Consider the following 21,852-nt stretch of genomic DNA (forward strand, 5'->3'; position numbering starts at 1 on the left):
TTTGAAGTACTTTAGAAAAACAATTATCACAAGTACGAGCGTGGCAGTCGACTACCTCTTGCAAACAACTTGTGTACCAGTATACCAAGCACACCTAATCACTATGACAGGTAAAACACTTCCTAACTACTTAACAATGGACCAGTCGTCTGCTCACAATTGGTGTTTGGTAATTTTACCACATCTACTGGGACCGCTAATCCATCAGGAAGGCGCTTACGCGTAATGGGATTCCCATGCTGAGCAATCAAGCTTCAAGGCCGATCAAAGAAGATGCCCATTGACAGAATCAACTGTATTACTAGTATTTAACTCAATAAACAATAGGTGAAGCACTTTTTTAATAGTACAGTTAAGTTGGCAATCAGTAATTTCTATCCTAACACTCCCTTCCCAAACCACATACTGTAAACATCCAGGGCTCGCGCTGTCGGTAACCAATTTAGCCATCGGCTAATTAAAAATTATTTTTACAAAAATGGCTAATAAAATTTGCAAGTGGCTAAAATTTTGGCTGAGCCATTTTCTATCTTCTGATGTGAACAAACGGTTACATAATCTATTTGACACCTCAAACATAATAATACCAAATATTCAATTAGCATAATAGCGATCTCGTGACCGGTAACGAGAAACGGTGTTATCCAGAATACTGTGTATGCCTTATGATGTTTGCTAATTTTAATAATCAAGGTTATTAATTTTAACGGCATGCATTTGACATGTATGACAGCAATGTGACGGTGATTCAATGTCTGGAAGATATGTAACTTGTTAATTTTGTAAAGTCTTTGAACCAAGGTAATAAAAACAAACCGACAATGCATGTCCATTTGAATACACATGCCAGTTCAGGGCCGAAAGACATGTCCTATCCCAAGGGCTGAGTTTAGCCAGACCGAGCGAAAACAAAACGTTCACTACACTGGTTTGTGCGCTTCACGTTAAACTAAATGGACACGACGGACACCAATCAAATAGTTCGCGAATGTTAGGAAGAACGTTTGTTGGCTGAACCGAGGAAAGCTCTCGGCATAATATACGTCATGCTTCAGAGTCAGCTGACACCCATGTGTCAAGAGACATCGCTGCGGACATTAAACAATACAATTACACAGAAGTAAATCTTGATGTAAATTTGTAGAAAAACAATAGTTGTTTGCATCAATGAATACCTAACTGCAGTTTTGGTTATTTCCTTTGTCTTTGTTAATTTTGTACCTATGGTGGTGAACATGCAGTATTTATACAAATTGCAAGTAAACTACACTGAATAAAATTAGTTTACAATAATCATATTTGTTAGCTAATGCTAGATATATATTTGTAAAACTGTGGGGTGACATTTAATAAGTTAGCTGGATTTTAAAAAGACCGTAACATTTTATTTTATTAACTTTTTATTTTATTTTTATAAATGGAATATACTGTGAAGTCAGCATTCTTAGCTTAGGTATTTTACAAGCAGAAATCACAAGCATTTAACACGACGCTGAAATCAACAGCAACAACATGGCACAAATTATGAAATTGTTGGGGGTTGGGAATTGATGGGTTATTTAAAAACAAAGTTTAAACCCCCCCCCCCCCCCTCCAAAAAAAAAACTCCCACAAAAACAAACACCCAACAACAACCCCAACATGATTTGATGGATTGAAGGCAAACACTTAACTGTTTTCAACACACTACCCAACTTCTTTTGGCTTGATTTTTGTGTTATAATGATGCTAAATATGTAAGCGCCTTAAAAAAATCCCGGGGAAAGGCCTGTAATAGTTGTTATGTCGTGGGGGTTTTTGTGGGGGTTTTAAACATCACAAACTAACACAGAGACAAAGACATTTTTAGTTTTTGGACATTACAAACATGGATGATGATGAGGTAAATGGTGAAGCGTCAGTATTTCCATTTCGGTATGGGACTACTTGACAGGGCTGTGCTCCACGCTTGCTGTCAATTGAGCTATCTCAGTATCACCCGAGCCCGGGGTACACAGAACCTGCAGTGCATGCTGAGTAATCATCTCCCATGTGGGGTGATACACTCGGGAGACACACCCGTAATCGCACCCGTGAAGTGGGTGAAACTCGGTGTATGTGGCCTTACACCTACCCATTGAGCATATAGTGATGCACTCTCTCTGGGTTGGAACCGGTACTGGCATGAAAAATCCCCCATTGCCTCAGGTGGGATATGAACCCAGTATCTACCAGCCTCAAGTCTGATGGTATAACCACTACACCACCGAGGCCGGTTATAGTTGTTATGGTTAGTGAAAGAAAAGCCATGAAATGACCTTATCCCTCGCTATTGGGTCGTAGATAATGACTCTATGTCAGAGTTAGTATTGGGGTGCAAACCATGTACTTAATAGCCTAAACACTGATCTTGGTGGTGACATGGTTAAGCCATCGGACCTATTGCTAATAAGTACTGGGTTTGCATCCCGGTACTGGTTCTCACCTAGAGCGACTTTTAACGACTCAGTGGGTTGGTGTAAGACCAAAACACTGATTTCTCTCTCACTAATCACTAACTACTAATCCAGTATTCTTGAGAAACAGCACAGGCACTTGAGCCCATGACAGCGTGCTTGAACTGGAATTGAATATAAGCACGAAATATGTTAAACTGAACTGATTAGTTACCGTGCCAGTAAAATATGCGTGATGTAGATCAACGAAGCTTGACATGGGCTCACGCTTATACATGTATACTGAAATGCAACAGAAACGCAACAATCTGTTTGTGAGTTTGAAAAAGTAAATAATTTTGTTGTTTTTGTTTCCTGAATATTACAGTAATAACTGGAAGCAGTTTTATCAATATGTTACGCTCTATTGATCCACATATTCCAGTAAATAAACTGCAATTTAAATAACATCAGAATAGTTTGATGAAAGTCTTAATTGAATTTTGAAGATCACTCACCACAATGTTTACGGAATGAAACATATCGTGAATTACCCCCACCACATTCCAGTCGAGTTTATAAATGCAACCGCCATCTGAAATAAGAATATTATTTCAAGGTTAAAAACAATCTTTATTATAAAAAATATATATATTATCATAATGTAATACATTAGAATTTTAGCATTAGCCACTAGTAAAGCAAAAATAAAGACAACTTAAAGATAAGAGAATAGAATTTGCTTAGCGATATTTAATGTAAACTTGTGATATGTTCCTTATTATATTATGAATTAATAATCAATTAATAACTAGATACATGAACATACACCTTTTAGCTTTAAAGGCAATCAGGTATAAAAATGCATTGCTTGACCCGTAACCACCCCTTTAACCTAAAAAGTGATGTAGTGTAACCATCCAATCATAACTGTGTTATAGTTGCCCTGTATTCTAGCAAAATAAGATAAAACTGTATGAACACACTACAAAAGAATGAGTGATTGACAGTTGGGATGTGGTTTTGAATTGGCGATTGACAGTTGGATGTGGGTTTTTTTTAAAATTGCTACTCACTGTGTCCAGGTTTCCATCGGACCTCTGCGGTGACATATGATCCTTGGACAATCTGCTTCGTGATTTCAGTATCACGAGGGGCTGATATGTTGTAAGATGCTGAAAATAAATAATTTGACATGTTTTATTGGACTGATGTCATGTGATTTTGAAATGTTATCCATGTCGTTGGTTCAACCAATTTAATGGCAAACTGAATGCTATAGTGTTTGTTTTATATTTTAATCCTGCAAACTGTATCTGCAGATGTAACTTTGTTTTAACTTTGGACATACTGGGCATTATATTGAGTAATTTATAAAAAAGTCCTACTTTTTTTAGTTAATTAACTGTGGAAAAAACATTTATATATATATATATATTTTTTTTTTAAACCCTACCAACTTCACTTATAAAAAATAATTTAAGAATTTGACATTTAGCACTATAAACTAAAGTAAAACATGTAATAACATTTTAAAACTGTTTGTTTTCTCTGCTATATGCTCTACTGTTTCACTAACAAAACTTTGTATTTACCTATCGGTATCTTTATCCATTCCGTCGCCTTGGAAACATCCACTATGCCTGTGTCGGTTACAGCAGTAATGTTAAAGCGGTATTTCAGTTTGGGATTCAGTTCCATTATGGGTACAAAGCTGAAATTGGTCTGAAATAGATTATAAATCAGAATAATTTTACTAGCTTTTCTAGAAGAAAAATATGGAAATTTAGACATAAATAATAAAACATTAAAAATTTTGTAAAGGACAAGAAGTTCAAATATGCCAAAAGCAGATTAATAATAATCTCATTAGGTGTATGTCCAATGGAATCCAGAAGTAATTAATTAAACTAATTATTAATTAAGCTGTTCCTTACCATTTTTGTATACAGTAGCGAGACCTTTAGCAAAGACAATGTTTAAGAAAATAAATCCTACTTCAAAATTGGTGATTTTAATTTATAGTAATATAGTCTAATATTAAATTAATTTAGTTTTTCGTGTTTTCCCATTCTAATCAAACCATAAATAAATGACTTAGAAACACATTAACCTTGCCCAGAACACCCCAGGGATATTCTGTTCCATTTTCTGTCATCGCTTTCATTCCAACGATAAAAGCCATTGGTGATGACGTGGAATTCCCGTTCACGTCTTTGACATTCCAGCGTAGATATAGACGATAGATGTCATCATTACCCAGACTGCTCTTGTAACTTTCGTGACATGTCACTATAGGTCTACCCAAGACGAGGCTCACAGAACTTTTGACAGGCTCTTCAAAGATAATGTAAATTCTAGTTTTGGACATATTATATTATATACTAGCATTTTGAGCATGCATGAAAAGTGATTTTTATTTAAGCATGTTACCTAATGTGAGCTATCTTCATTTAAGTGGGGTTTTGTTTGTTTGTTTCTTGTTTTGTAATTTGTTTGTTGTGTTGTGCTTTGTTTGTTTTACTGTATTTGTTTTGTTTTGGGGGTTTTTCTGTTTATTTGTTGTTGTTGGTTTTTGTTTGTTTTTTGTGATGGTACTACTAAATTATTAAATAAAAACTACCACTGATAGTTTTATTTGTGAATTTTGGAGAGTGTAGATATTACAATATAATATATGTGTGTGTGTGTGTGTATATATATATATATATATATATATATATATATATATATATATATATATTACACATTTCTTTCTCGTAAAAATAATATCTTAATGATTCCAAGCCAAGAAAATAAAATACACATGTAGTTCGTACCTGAGTAAAGCGATTCCTCGTGCTTTATCTTGTAAAACATACCACAGCTTTTCTGACAGGTTGGAGTGGTAGCCTGAAAGAAAAGAAACAAACTTTACAATTTGAAGATCATAACTACAAGCAGTAATGCCAAACTTCAGTCTCCTGAGTTATTTCTCAACATCCACACGTAATTGTATACTTTATTAATCAGTGTGGGGGGGGGGGGGCAAGACGTAGCCAGTGGTAAAGCGCTTGCTTGATGTGTGGTCGGTTTGGGATCGATCCCCGTCAGTGGTCCCATTGGGCTATTTCTCGCTCCAGCCAGTGCACCACGACTGGTACATCAAAGGCCGTGGTATGTGCTATCCTGTCTATGGGATGGTGCATATAAAAGATCCCTTGCTGCTAATCGAAAAGAGTAGCCCATGAAGCCAAGACAGCGAGTTTCCTCCCTCAATATCTGTGCGGTCCTTAACCATATGTCCGACGCCATATAACCGTAAATAAAATGTGTTGAGTGCATCGTTAAATAAACCATTTCCTTCCTTCCTTCCTTCATCAGTGGCTTTCTAACAGCAGTTTTTTAATGCTAGGATCAGACTACCAACTGCCACGACGACGAAGTTGGCCAACTTTCTGCTGTCACGACTTCTACAACTGTTCAGTTGCTAGTCTGAGCACTCTTACAACTCGATTTTCGTCGTACTTATAACACATTAATCTGAGCACACCTGTCATAAGTTGGGAGTTCAGGAAATTACAATGCAACCATCAAGTTGGCCAACTTGGTCATGACAGTTGACAGTCTGAGCCTAACATTATGTACGGACTTCAGCAATTCCGTGTTTTGTTTTGTGTTTTGTGAGTTTTTTGTTGTTGTTGCCATTCTTGTACCTATTTGTGTTGTTTTTGCTGTTGTTCTTCTTTTAATCTTGATTTACCTTTACAAATTTTGATGATATATGTTGCATACTTACCTATAACTGATTTATAATAAAGACTGTACTTCACTATTCCATGCCACTTTACTTTTAGCAAAACACGCAGAAACGATTAAGTCATTTTGTAACTTTCCTGAAGACAAAATTTTGTACTTTTTATTAATTTGAGGATAAAGATTTTTACCCTCTGGAAAAAATGCCAACCAACAATCAAACTATGCATTTAGTTTAAAGCATTGCCTTTGACATTGTTCTATATTTGTAACTTGTCAAAACCATTTTCAAATCATGCAAGTTTATAATTAATGGCTTTTCCCTTGATGCTATGGTATTCGTAATGACCAGTAACATGAAATTTTCAATTTTACAAAATGCAAGATTTAACTGGAAAGAAAACAGTTAATAAAACTTTTATCAAATAAAGATACGTAGTCTGTCAAATGGATGTAGACAAGGAAATCACTTAATACCATAGATATTTGTTAATCTGCATGTTCACAAATATTGACCAACAGTAAACAGACTTACACCCTGTTCACATATATTGACCAACAGTAAACAGACTTACACCCTGTTCACATATATTGACCAACAGTAAACAGACTTACATCCTGTTCACATAATAGTGACCAAAAGTAAACAGAATTACACCCTGTTCACATATATTGACAAACAGTAAACAGACTTATACCCTGTTCACATATATTGACCAAAAGTAAACAGACTTACACCCTGTTCACATATATTGACCAACAGCAAACAGACTTACAACCTGTTCACATAATAGTGACCAAAAGTAAACAGACCGACACTGTTTATATCTATTGACCAACAGAAAAGGAAGGAAGGAAATGTTTTATTTAACGATGCACTCGACACATTTTATTTACGGTTATATAGCGTCGGACATACATGTATGCAGGGGACAATATTTCGAAATCTGAGGTAACCGGAAGTCGGTTCACGTGGTTTTTACCTAGGTAACCAATTGTTTGGTTACGTGAATTATATTTGCGTAACCCGTGGGTTACCTCAAAATTACGTTGAAATTATATTTTAAATACATAGTTTTAGCTCAAACATAAAGTTAAATCCAAAAGAAAACATTTTACCAAAAAAAATATGTCTTTAATGCTTGCTAAAGTTAACAATATTATAAAAGAACTGAATATCAGCCCCAGTACTGAAACAAAATATAGGGGCGTAACCAGAATTTTTTTTTAGCCGGGGGATTCGGGAGGTCTTCCCCTGTGAAAATTTTGAAACTCAGAACCGCTGTAGATGCATTCTAAACCTTTTCGGAGGCATTTGTTTTTTTCCTATCTTTTTTCGAGTCAATTTTAAGAGGATATTTTATAGAACAATTACATACAGCCTCGACCTATTCCCGGATTATGTTTTTGCATTACGCACATGCGTAATGGGCACTACGCCTTTGAAATAGATACATAATTATTTGAAGGGATTCCTTTTTTCGTTTTGCGCTGGTTACGCTACTTTTCGATGGTACTTCTATACTACAGTGACGTTCCAAATGTTTGGTTTTTAAAGCTCATTATGCGATGTTAGCATTTTAAAAATTTTGTGACACTTTTGGATTCCCGTCTACGATAAAACTGTTTTTAACATATATAAAATTATAGGCAATCCAATATTATGTCTACATATATTCCTTTAGAGATAAAATAGCAGCAGATAATTTAGCCGTCCCCAGCGGTCTGAGCACATTTCTTTAAAACTTTTGGCTCGACTCTATACTGAATATTTACTTTAGACTGGTTGCAAATTACAACTGTTGAAATATAACATTGTTTACTGATTTGCTGCGCATCAAGTATCTAAAATTCAGCCTAAAACATTTGTCGAAATACTAGTAGTATGTCTGCATGAATAAACGTCCTGTAATCGTGAAGTTTGCAAATTTTAATTTCTGAACATTTACAGGTCATGACGTAACCAGTTTGCGGTTCGCGTAAATTTAATTTTGCATAACCGACACGCGAACAGAACGGCGGTTCGCATCAAATATTGTGCTCTGTGTATGGTTAAGGACCACACAGATATTGAGAGAGGAAACCCGCTTTCGCCACTTCATGGGCTACTCTTTTCGATTAGTAGCAAGGAATCTTTTATATGCACCATACCAGAGAGAGGATAGCACATACCACAGCCTTTGATATACCAGTCGTGGTGCACTGGCTGGAACGAGAAATAGCCCAATGGGCCCCCCGACGAGGATCGATCCCAGACCGACCATGCATCAAGCGAGTGCTGTACCACCGAGCTACGTCCTGTACCCCAACAGAAAACGACTTAAGTTCTGTTCACATAAGTGACCAAAAGCAAACAGAATTACACCCTGCTCACGTATATTGACCACCAGCAAACAGACTTACACCCTGTTCACATATATTGACCAACAGTAAACACACTTACACCCTGTTCACATATATTGACCAACAGTAAACACACTTACACCCTGTTCACATATATTGACCAACAGTAAACACTTACACTCTGTTCAAATATATTGACCTACAGTAAACAGACTTACACTCTGTTCACATATATTGACCAACAGTAAACAGACTAACACCCTGTTCACATATATTGACCAACAGTAAACAGACTAACACCCTGTTCACATATATTGACCAACAGTAGGCCTAGACAGACTTACACTAGAGAACAAATCAGTATGATGTTTTCAGGAAAATGTCTTGTCTGGTGATATTAAAATTATTTAGGTTTAAAGTAAATTGGGTAAGTTAGTTGTGTGTGACTTAAAAAAACAAATTCAAGGAAAATACGCTTTTTTTTTTTTTTTTACAAATTGCTCATCTGCCTTTGTGAATTACTGAATTGAATCACACATCTTAGGGTAGACGAAACACCTTCGCACCGTCTTACACGGCGACATGGTACCGTAGTCAATAACCTGTAGCTGTTTTTACTTTGGATTTTAAAGGAAAGGAATCTTAAAAAACGTAAACTGTATTTATTGATGAGCAAGTTATATGGCTCTTCACAGTAAATTCTTTTGAATTTATAATAAATGTTGAACCTTCTAACAAGTGTTCACAAGTACCACACTGTGGATTATTACATTTTGTAATTCTGGGTCTGTGTCTTTTTCTGAATATACCTTGGTGCTTCTTTGTGAGCAATATTAGTTACGCGTTTGTTTGATAGGCGTACAGTCCTGTACGGCTGTTCAAAAAATTTGTAAACATTTCTTACCTTTTAGATCTTTGTTTTAGAATTAAACTAAAATTACACTAACATTCAAACTTTTAAATACAGTACACACACATTTTGAGTTTGAGTTTAATAATAACATAACATAACATCCAATTCCTCAAAATATATTGGAATTTTTGGTAAACAAATAACTTAGTTACTATGCAAGCAGTGTTTCTGCCAGAAAGAAATTTTAGGGTATGGCACTATGAAATTGAATATTTATAATGTGTGTGCTGAATGAATAGTGGGTATGGGAGGCCTCCCCCATAAAGAAAATGGGTTAGGTTTAGGGTTAGGATTAAGAAAATCATACAGTATGAGTCCGGTGTTTAGAACGTCGCCATGTGTGTCAGCTGAAATTGTCTGCCAGCGTAATTGTCTGCTAGAAAGTGGCTGCTAGAATCTGCTCGGTAAAGTCAGACTTTTTTCCTTTAATTAAAAGTGAAGATTGTTTCAAAATAAGTATTTCTTGGTCTCAGTGAGCTCGAAATAGATCACAATATACGATTAGGGTGTGGAAATGTGATGGTAATCGTTATTTTGACCGCAATTTCGTTCCGAGCAAAATTCCTCGGAACCGTTGTCCAGAAGCTGCTAATGGCGGAATGCCTAGACAAGATAAACCTTGCTGTTTGTGCTTGCATGCGAGGTTTATCTTGGTGAACTACCAGTGATGATAGAGTCATTAATTTTGTTAAAAGGTCAACTTAAAAAAAAAATATTTGGGTATGGCGCCATACCCATTTTACCCTCTGACATAAACCCTGGCAAGGTATTTACAGCTTTTTTGTTAGCTGTTTGGGTATTAAGAGTGTCAACAAGGATTCCGGATGGTTTTATCTTTAAAACATTTCGAGCCCCGTGTTTCGCAAAGGGAGACAATTCTTAGCGCCTTATTATCTTACGTGTTTTAAACGTTTACGATTATGTTGTAATCGTATTGGGAAAACAAAATTGAACATCCGCATCCGAACAAAAATAGTTGTCATGTTGTACTAACTTGCAGAACCTGTAAAAAAGCATGTCGAGTTATTACTTAAAATATGTTTGTGTTCATTAGCCCAAGTTCTAACACGGTAACTGATTACGCAACGATACATTCTAGCATTAGATTTTAATACGTGAAAAACTACAATCTAGATTATCTAGCACATTTTGTGGCCAAACGTGCTCAAGAAATCTTCAAATAAACAGTAAAAATAAAATTTACCGAATTGTGGTATTCCCATTCATAATGAATTCAAGACTTTTAAGAAATTTAATCAGTGAGGGGTGTTGGAGAAAATTTTGTCAGTCTCATCCGCTGTTTGTATTTTCGTACAACCAGTCGAGCACGTCACGTGACATTTCGTACATCCCGGCAAATTCTGTATTTTCCCCCGCAAATGACACGGTGTACTTGTGGTATGCATTGGCTATTGATCAATCAAAACACATGAAATTTATCTAAAAGGTAATAAATAACTGTACGCGTTTGGGTAATATGTAAGGGCTTTGGCTTGTTCTGAATATATCTTGGTGATTCTATGTGGGGATATATCATGCATTTGAGCGATATGTAAAATTATTATTATTTAACGCATCAACAGAACTATTTTTGGAATCAGCCACGGCCGTAGCTAGCGGGGCAAGAATAAAATCCGGAAAGCATTATAGAAACTTAAAGAAAATTATCTTCTTGACTGTTTAAGGAGTTTTAGACTATTAACTACTTAGTTGCCCCCCCCCCCCCCCCCCCAAAAAAAAAAAATAAAAAATATCCTAGCTACGGCCCTGTCAGCCCAGGTACAAAGAAAGGTCAACATATATATATATATATATATATATATATATATATAAATAAATTCTATGACGCTGCGATTATAGCGGAAATTCAAACAGCTACTTATTTGACTTACACCAGGCAAAAGGAAGGTAAATGTAATTACCAATTTTCTGGCGGCAGTGCGATCATGAGTTAATGCACAAAGACATAGGGCCGACGAATCTTGTAATTTTCTATACGTGACGAGTTCTCCACACAATAATCTGAGTAGAATTGGGAAGCTGCACGCTATCAGGAAAACTTAGCACGACAAGCGTACTATCGGATGTGTATCTTCAGATAGCAGCTAATTTTAGTGACATATTTCAGACCTCTCAACCACTAGGCACCGGAAACCTGGACACTGAAGCCCAAAATCCTGGAGATTTCAGTAAAAAGTTAGAGATTGACCTATTCATACATAATCAAGTGCTAAACAAAATAAAGTGGTCGTTCTTTTGTGTAGAAAACAATATTCTGCTAATCGGAAGAAGGGAGACACCACAGCATCGTAAAGGTCTAAAATTAACGAGCTACTCTCGATTCACTAATATCAAAACCTATATTAGCTCGGCCATTTACCTTTCGACCGACCGTTAAAAATTGCGCCAAATTCCCTCAATCAAAATTGCGCACCCTTTTCTCTTTGGCATTTAACTGCTCCATTCAAATTCCATAGCACCACCACCACCCCCACCCGCCTGCTACCGATTTGATCGGGCTGCTGGTGCTCCCTTGCACCTGCCAGTGCCGGCGGTCCCTCCTCTCCCCTCCCCCCACCTTTCCTGTCATGGACGGAGGAGCCGGCCAAGGCCGGCTCTTGTGCCCACGATAGGCGTGCGCTACAACAGCTTGTTCTGAATGTGCACGTAAAACCCTATGACATGACATGACATAATCGGAAGAGTAGCCCATGACGTGGCGACATCGGGTTTCCTCTCTCAATATCTGTTTGGTCCTTAATCATATGTCTGACGCCATATAACCGTAAATAAAATGTGTTGAATGTGTCGTTAAATAAAACATGTCTGTCTTTTTTCTAATTATCAAATGAACATCAGAGTGACATTCGTCACAGAAGTAACTAATATGTTCCATACTTTCTGTCAATTTAAATATATAATAGTATTCTATCAGTAATTGAAATTAGTAGATAGTTTGCGCTTGCTGGGGTATAAAAAAACTCCATATCTGATTTTATTTCTTGGTGTAATTTTATTTAAGAAAAAACACAGTACATTTTTTATTATCATTCCCGCTCCAGCTCTCAGCCGAAGATGGCCTTTGCCGCTAAGAAGCTGGAAGTCGCACCATGCTCTGTTGACCCCCCCCCCCCCCCCCCCCACACACACACACACTGCTGGGGTCGATGAACCAGATGTTTGGTGCGCTGACAGAGTTTAAGATGTCACAGGAGAGAGGGAAGGCCTACGTTACACTAGTTTACGAAAGCCACATTCAACCAGCGACCAAGAGGAAACGGAGACAGGAGATGAAAGAAGAGGACAGGAACGGCAGAAACGGCATGGGGGGGGGGGGGGGGGACGACCAAAACCGGTGGCTACTCTACCCTTCGCCGCCGCCGAAGACACCGTCCCCTCCACGCAGACCGGTAAGCCCACATCAGATCGAAGTGGACCCGCCGGCCAGCCCTGACTCTCCAGAACACACGGTTCGACACCTCCACCCGCCGGCCCTTATAAGGGCCAATCTTATGGCGCCGTTGGAAGGGATCGAACCGGTGGTCGCACCCAGACCCAGCGCAGAGGGACACCGACCAGCTGGCAAGCTCGACACGGCCACAGCCGCGGTAAGGCGCTGGGTCAATCAGACAGGGACCAAGCCCCTGGTTGTGTACCCGCTCCAACCATGGAGCAGCTGCCAACAACGCCAACCAGAGCTTCCACATCAACACATCGGCGCACTGAGTACCATGCTGACGATGCAGCACGACGGTGTATACAAGCAGGCATACGTGGGGGAATGCTCCACACAATGTCAGACCACCGACATGCTGCGCAGGGTGTTCGCGTAGCACTACGGGGACGTCGTCAGCTCGTACCAGAGGGAGCTGCGTCACTTCCCCATCTTTGACACCTGAACACCACCCTAGCCCTTAAGGCTATCCCTAGGTTCGTATAGGTCGGTACGTTTAGGCTAAATTTTAAAATCTGACACCCTTTAACTTTCGGCTGAACCGTTCAAAATTAGCGTTCAATCACCATAATCTTTTCGGACATTACGTAAAACTTTACTTCAACTTTTTGGCTTAATTCTCCTTCTGAGAACTTTAAATTTTTTACCGCCGCGTCTTTCGCCTTTACCTCGGTCACAACAACCGGTCTTCTGCGCTCCTTCAGTGCCGAATTCGTAAGCGAGTCCCGACTTCCCCCTCCCTTTCCTGTCTTGGACGCAAGGGCTTGCTTCGCAATAACTTGCGCCTACGACAGGCGTGCCCTACAACAGCTTGCTCTGAATGTGCACGTTAAACACTCGGTCCTGACATGACATTTTTTATTATTTCCAAAACAAATGTTTTTCGAACTTGGATCAAATTCTGTGAGAGATGCTACGACGGACTTGAGTTGCCAATTAATGGCATTTGAGATCAAATTTAATCCACAAAGCTAGAGGTGATATGTGCGATTGAATGTCAGAACTGTGGAGTTGACCGCCAGTAACACAGTAAACTTCCTTAATTCCGTGAATGAAAGTGTTTGCATGTTACAGTCGATATTTTCTATTACTGTTTATGAGTTCCCTTATTTCTCTCCATCATTATATACTCTTCAAAAGAAGAAACGCAAAACCACATTGTCGTAACATTTGGAGAATTGATTTAATTATTGAATGGTGAGTCCGATAATTACCAAATGTTGCAGGATTGTTCACAATTCACTCTAGTCCATTGTGAGTAAGTGATAGGACACACCACCAAGGTCAAGGTCATCTGGAGTCAATACCGGGTGTGGCCTCCGCGTGTGTTGACAACTGCCTGGCACCGCCTGCCCATTGAAGCAACCAGAGTACGGATGACGTCCCGGGGGATGGTGGCCCACTCGGCCTGCAAGGCTGCTGCCAGCTCGGGCAGGGTCTGGGGCTGTGGTTGTCGCTGTCGGAGGCGTCGGTCCAACTCGTCCCATAGATTCTCAATTGGGTTCAAATCCGGTGATATCGATGGCCAAGGAAGGACATTAATGTTGTTGTTCTGTAGGAAAGCCGTTGTGAGACGTGCTGTGTGAGGCCTGGCGTTGTCATGTTGGAACACTGCGTTGGCGTTGGCCATAACTGGAACGATGTGTGGCCGGAGGATCTGGTCAATGTAGCCCTGTGCATTCAGGTTGCCCTGCACGTGGACCAGGTCAGTTCTGCCAGTGTGTGAGACGGCTGCCCACACCATGACACTACCCCCGCCGAATCTGTCCACTTCCTGCACGCAGTTTGCCGCATAACGTTCACCACGACGCCTATACACGCGACATCTTCCATCATGACGTCGGAGCAGAAATCGCGACTCGTCACTGAACCACACCTGTCTCCATCGCAGTTGAGGCCATTGTCGATGAATCTGGCACCACTGCAGTCGGAGTCGACGGTGTTGTGGTGTTAAGATGACACCTCGAAATGGACGTCTGGCACGAATTCCTACCTCACGTAGGCGGTTCCGTACGGTCTGGTCGGATATCCTGCGCAAACCTGGTATTGATGCGGCTGTGGAGGTGGCAGTAGTCAATCGTTCCCGAAGGTGGCGTACCCGGATGTAGCGGTCCTGCCCGGGGGTAGTGACCCGTGGTCGACCGGATCTAGGGAGGTCACGTGTTGATCCATGTTGCTGGTAACGGTCCCACAGTCTGGAGATGGTGCTTGGGGACACATGGAATGCCCTGGCAACGGCCGTTCTGGATTCGCCTGCGTCTAGTCGGCCGATGGCATTGTTTCTCTGCGGTTCACTGAGACGTGGCATGTCCTGGATTGTCAACTGTCGGCCAGATACAGAGACCAGGCAAGCGAACACCCTGCACTTTTATACTGTCGGTGTTCATGATGCACGTGCAGACAACGCACGTGCAGTGGTGAAATGGTTTGCACGTGGCTGCGTTTTTGCGAATATTCACATTTTGGAACTTTATTGTACAGTAGCTGCGTTTTATCGAATGTAACCGTGGGAATGTGTTTGGGACATGCAATGACCTTATATTCACAAAGCATGAACCGGTAGGAAACATAAAATCGGAGTTATAACCCATTTGTACCCTTTTGCGTTTCTTTTTTTGAAGAGTATATATTGAATTCCTAACGAGAATTCGCTAAAGCTGGTCTTACGCCAATGAATTCAATATTGTAACTGATATCGACAACAAATCTGAAGCCACTTACATTTGAGCAGAGTTGTAAGCAAGAACTCATAGAGTCATGTGAAGAGCTGGTACAAGGAAACGAGCACTGAAATGAGAAGTAAAAAAAAGAGTTAAACAAACCCCCGACATTTATAATCAGCTTGCGTCAGTGAGTCAATAGGGAACCGATGAATTGGCATAAAGCTATACATATTAAATAATACCAACATTCACATAGCATATTTTATTATGTCTTAAAGTGGCAGACCCTAGCTCTTATTTTTCACTTTTAAAGACGTTTTTGAAATTTAAATTAGAAATACTTACATTTTATTATTTAGAATATTCATTTTCGTACACCTGAAGTGGTTCTGGACATTCAGGTTTTTGTAATACCCCAAAATGCATTTTTCATAATTCTAAAAATACACGTTCGTCTAAGAAATAATGGTTACTGAGACGTTAGCTTCTCTCTGTTATAAACGTATCCAAATGTGTTGCACGTTTGTATATTAACTAAACTTAATGCCCATTTTCACGGGCTGAAACTAGAGTATGCGCCTTTAAGCCCATATCGACTCGTGTATATATATATAAATGTACGTTTTGCTCCCTCCCCGTGCTGGATCAAATCGACAAATTCTGGCAAACACTATACAGATGTTCGGGAAACATTAGCTGGACTGAAACCCTTTCACTATGTTTTCCCATCATTCTACACGCACTACTACTAGTTATTGTCCACACAAAAAAAAAAAAAAAATTAAAAAAAAAATTACGTAGTGATTCGTTTACAACCCTATATAGCTGTTTGAGAGTAATGCTAATATGATTAAATGTTGTTATCCAGAATCGGGCATTTTCGTTTAATTCGGGCAAAATTCGGTCTGACCCCTAAACAAATTGGAGCCCGTACGCCCATGTATAAAAACATAGATTAAAATGTAGCTTACCCGTCCACTAGAGGTTGTGACCCCCTCACTAGAGATTGCGCCCCATCCCTGACACCAGCCCCAAGTTCAGCCAGCAAACGTTCGCGAACTATTTGATTGGTCCTCGACGTGGCCATTTGGTTTACCGTGAAGCGCATAAACCATCTAGCGCACGTTTTTTGTCCACTCGGTCTGGATGAACACAGCCCAGATATCGTTCCCACGGGCCTGCATTTCGCGAAACTTTACATTCAAAAGAATCAGGCAGTGCTCACCGACTGATATATCATAGTCTGTGATAATGTACACTGTGCTCTACTGACTACTACTGATCAGTGTGTTTTTAAAAGTTCAGAACCATTATTCGATGCCAGCGAGTTTCTTTTATTGTGCTGTCCTGGGCACACACATCAGCTATCTGGGCTGTCTGTCCAGGACAGTAGGTTAGTTGTTAGGTGGTTAGTTGTTAGTGAGAGAGAAGAGGGTGTAGTGACCTTACACCTACCCAATGAGCCCTTAAGAACTCGCCATGGGTTGGAGCCGGTACCGGGCTACGAACCCTGTACCTACCAAACTGTAGTCCGATAGCTTAACCACTGCGCCACCGAGGCCGATGCCCAGATATCGTTCCCACGGGCCTGCATTCAGAAGAAAGAAAGAAATGTTTTATTTAACGACGCACTCAACACATTTTATTTACGGTTATATGGCGTCAGACATATGGTTAAGGACCACACAGATTTTGAGAGGAAACCCGCTGTCGCCACTACATGGGCTACTCTTTCCGATTAGCAGCAAGGGATCTTTTATTTGCGCTTCCCACAGGCAGGATAGCAAAAACCATGGCCTTTGTTGAACCAGTTATGGATTACTGGTCGGTGCAAGTGGTTTACACCTACCCATTGAGCCTTGTGGAGCACTCACTCAGGGTTTGGAGTCTGTATCTGGATTAAAAATCCCATGCCTCGACTGGGATCCGAACCCAGTACCTACCAGCCTGTAGACCGATAGCTTAACCACGACGCCACCTAGGCCGGTACATTCAGAAGAAGTCTGTGATAAATGTACACTGTGTTCTAAGTTTGAATAACATTAGTTTTCATATTAGCATTACTGCCAAACAGCTATGAAGGGTTGCAAACGAATCACTACACATTTTTACATGGGTTACAACTAATTTCGCGGGTAGAATGAAGAAAATACATGGTAAAAAGGTCTTAGGTTGGCATATTTTGCCCAAATATCTGTATAATTTTTGCCCGAATTTAAACATTTGCTCAAGCAGCAGTAAGGGGGCACCTGCCCCACCCCTACTCCCACCCACGTCTCACTATTGTGTTTCAATGCGTCGGGGTCCGTATTACTCGTAATAGCCTCGTTGTAATTACATTTTATATTTCATATTGTATTTGCTATCCTGTGTGTGGGTTGGTGCATATAAAAGATCCCTTGCTACTAATGGAAAATATCTAGCGGGTTTTCTCTCTGAGACTATATGTCAAAATGACCATATGTTTAACATCCAATAGCCGATGATTAATAAATCAATGTGCTCTAGTGGTGTCGTTAAATAAAAACTTTAAAACAAACTTTAAGTTCATTTAACTCGAGGGAAATGTTATATGTAAAAAACAATTAAATAACTAATAGTCTGAACAAGGTGACATGTGCGCATACTGATTACATACGAACAACCTTTTTATTTAGTGGTATATACATTTGTACTTTAATTTCCAGGTGTATATTTAAGACTAAACTGTTGAAATCTATTTAGAGTGAATTCTTTATCTTCTGCATTTTTCACAGAGTTATGGCCCTTGAACTTAGGAGATAAGCTAATGTGTTTCCTGGACTTTAAAAAAAAGAAAGAAAAAAAAAGAAGGTTATCGACTGTCAAATGCCACGCGAGTCGGTCCTGTGGGATCGCTTTCTGTCAAACTCAAATGCTACGCAGGATTTGTGTACAAAATAGGTGCAATAGGTTCAAACCGGATTAATAGACGTTGTGGGGAAAAGTACGCCATTCAGAACAGTGACATTTTAAAAATAAAAACAGCTTATTGTGTTGGTATCTTGATGGTACAATTTTTAATTTGATGTCTTACTTTAAAATGGAGGCGGGAGTTAACCCATTGGAAAAGCGCTCGCTTGATGCGCAGTCGATCTAGGGTCGATCCCAGTCGGTGGGTACTTTTAAAATGGGGGCGAGACGTAAATATTCGGTTACCGAGCATCGTCCACCATTGAACCCCAGAGGAATTCTTGTTTTTGCCTCCATCAACCTCTAGTCTCTGTAAATATATATATTGAAGACCATTAACCTGTTTGTTTAGCGATTGTCACTCAAACACCACACGGGATTTGTGTGCAAGAACTTCTATTTTGCTGCAACCGGCAGAACAATTCGGCGTTTTGAAAACATGGGTGTTAATTGCTCATTATAACGTTTTGCCGTTGAATCGATAACCGTAATTGACAGGACTGATCTTGACACGATTAATTGAACGTTTGTTTTCGTGAAATCACGGCTTGTGATGAACTGCCATACAATAGGTTCAAACCCTGCCAATGCCCGTTATTGTGGGAAAAGTACGCCATTTAGAACAGTGACATTTTAAAAACAAAACAGCTTATTGTGTTGGTATTTTGATAGTACAATTTTTAATTTGATGTCTTACTTTTAAAATGGAGGCGGTCGATCTAGGGTCGATCCCAGTCGGTGGGTCTGTTGGGCTATTTCACGTTACAGCCAGTGCACAACGACTGCTATATCAAAGGCCTTGGTTTGTGCTATCCTGTCTGTGGGATGGTGCTCGAAGGAATGAAAAAGTGTTTTTTTATAACGAGAGAGAGAGAGAGAGAGAGAGAGAGAGAGAGAGAGAGAGAGAGAGAGAGAGAGAGAGAGAGAGAGAGAGACAGACATACGTACAGAGAGAGAGAGAGAGAGAGAGAGAGAGAGAGAGAGAGAGAGAGAGAGAGAGAGAGAGAGAGAGAGAGACTACATGCGTTGATGTCTTTACAATGAGTTATTTCCCAGCGTTCGTGTGTACACTGACGGTTCACCACATTTTGGTGGTGTCAGTGGCGTAGCCAGCATGAGGCAGACGAGGCGTTTGCCTCGTCTGGAATTTCCCCAGATTTATTTAATTTTCCCCATGACACTGATATTTATTTTACAGGTCTGGGTTTGCCTCAGGGTTTTTTCTCTCTGACTACGACCCAGAGTGTAATCATCTTGGACCAACGAAGAAAGATATATTTGTTGGAAGACGAATCGTTTCCATTCCACCCTGAACTTATCTTGAAGTTTCTACGAGATGTTGATTTTTACTAAACATTTTACTTACCTGTGATACTTATACCTCTGCACAGCTCTTTACACTGTGTTTTAAACTTAATTGAACAATTTTTTAATATTGATGCTGTTCATTAATTAATTTATATATTTATCATTGTTTGACACCCAATAACCGATATATATGTTTGATGGGATGTCGTTAAACATTGCTTCATTCATTCCCAACGTTGCAAACGTATCTAACAAGCGAAAGCAACGAGTTGTAAGATAAATGATATTATATGCTACGTTCAGTCTACCAACTGAGTGTATTAAAGAAGTTGGCGAAATTTATAAATGTAATTTGCCAGGTTTTTAAACGTCCTGGTAACTGAATAACTCATGTCACAATCAAAACTGTTTCCTAGGTATAATACAGTTATTATTATTATTATTATTATTATTATTATTAATACTGTATCATATACTGCCATTACTACTACTACTACTACTACTACTACTACTACTACTACTACTACTACTACTACTACTGCTACTGCTACTGCTACTACTATTATTATTATACTACTACGACTACCATTACTGCTACCACCATTATTATTATTATTATTATTATTATTATTATTAATACTGTATCATATACTGCCATACTACTACTACTACTACTACTACTACTACTACTACTACTACTGCTACTGCTACTGCTACTATTATTATACTACTACTACGACTACCATTACTGCTACCACCATTATTATTATTATTATTATTTATTATTACTACTACTACTACTACTACTACTACTACTACTACTACTACTACTACTACTACTGTTACAGTTATTATCAATTAATATCATATACAAGTAAATACATCTATTATGTATTATCATATGTTATTATTTCATCCTCCTGTAAACCATCTTGTCATGTTTATACTATTTATTTTGTATGTTCCTCTAACACCGTTGTGGAACAGCCTTAGAGTAATAAAGTTCTGTTCTGTTCTGTTCTGTTAATCTGAGCGCACCCGTCGTAAGTCGGGAGGTGGGGATCATCGTAAGTCGGGAGGTGGGGATCGTCGGGAGTTGGGGATATTTCAACGCAGCCGTCGAGTTGGCCAACTTCGTCGTGCCATTTGACAGCCTAGCATATTGGACACGTGTGTAGTATTCTATTTCTTACATATCCTCAAAACCAGGTTTTAAACAAGTATAAATGTCTTTTCCAACTAAAACGTATTTACAGCCGTTTCGCTTGTAGCTAACTTACGCGTCACAAACTAATCAGTTCCAAGCTAACCTACATTGCATACGTCACATATCAATCAATTTCGATCGTCTTTGTTTTTTCATTGGATAATATGGCTGACGCAACCGGGTCATCACCTAGGAGCAGACAGTCATATGTCTTAAAATTGTTATCACAGGTATAGGTGTTATTAATTTGTGTTATCATAAATAACGAATGGTGTTCTCACAAACGAGTGTGTAATAAAAATAACGACACATGATGAATATTACTTTGTAGTTATATACCCGAAAAAAGAATCACGTTTATTAAATTAATCACCATTCTGTTTCCATTTTAAATATCTATCGGTCAGTACCGTTCCTAAGTGCATAAGAGCACTGGGCAGCTTGACCTATCAAATTGGAGTTAGTTGTTAGTTGTAGTGGCAGAGATCACAGGCAATATGGTTTGCAAAACAATATTTTTCTTCAACCTTTAACAGGTTCTGTTGTTCGCTTGAAATACCAACGATACGGTGATGCGTTTCTCATTATTAAGGCTCTGTTACATGCATTGTCTTCGGCTGCGTTTTATTGTTGCTGTATTGCCAGTACTAGTATGCAGTCAAATACAAAAGGAAACTGAATCGACTAATAGGCGATTTTGATTTTAATTGTTGGTCACTCGTTAGATTAGAAGATTTTGCCAATAGACGTTTACCAGAATGGTTTAACATGAAACTATCGGAGCGCGAGTTTTGTTTGCAGTATTGTTCATTGAGCAGAAAACATTTGTTTTGTCTTCTAGTATTCCTTGTTAGGGCAGTGTTATTCCGGTACAGATGCCGGCA

General features: G+C 39.2%; 1 protein-coding gene across 1 annotated transcript in view; it reads right to left on the reverse strand.

The window, feature by feature from the left end:
- The window catches only part of LOC121383688 (tyrosine-protein kinase receptor torso-like), a 74,155-nt gene that overhangs the window by 39,073 nt on the left and 13,230 nt on the right, over window positions 1-21,852 (reverse strand). Inside the window, exons 3-8 of the mRNA XM_041513782.1 lie at window positions 15,581-15,646; window positions 5,234-5,306; window positions 4,528-4,751; window positions 4,010-4,139; window positions 3,491-3,589; window positions 2,933-3,009 (exon numbers count right to left, since the gene is read on the reverse strand). Coding sequence (XP_041369716.1) covers window positions 2,933-3,009; window positions 3,491-3,589; window positions 4,010-4,139; window positions 4,528-4,751; window positions 5,234-5,306; window positions 15,581-15,646 — 669 coding nt within the window. The remainder of the gene's footprint in view (window positions 1-2,932; window positions 3,010-3,490; window positions 3,590-4,009; window positions 4,140-4,527; window positions 4,752-5,233; window positions 5,307-15,580; window positions 15,647-21,852) is intronic.

This window comes from Gigantopelta aegis, chromosome 10 (assembly GCF_016097555.1).
Source record: "Gigantopelta aegis isolate Gae_Host chromosome 10, Gae_host_genome, whole genome shotgun sequence".
Classification (NCBI taxonomy): domain Eukaryota; kingdom Metazoa; phylum Mollusca; class Gastropoda; order Neomphalida; family Peltospiridae; genus Gigantopelta; species Gigantopelta aegis.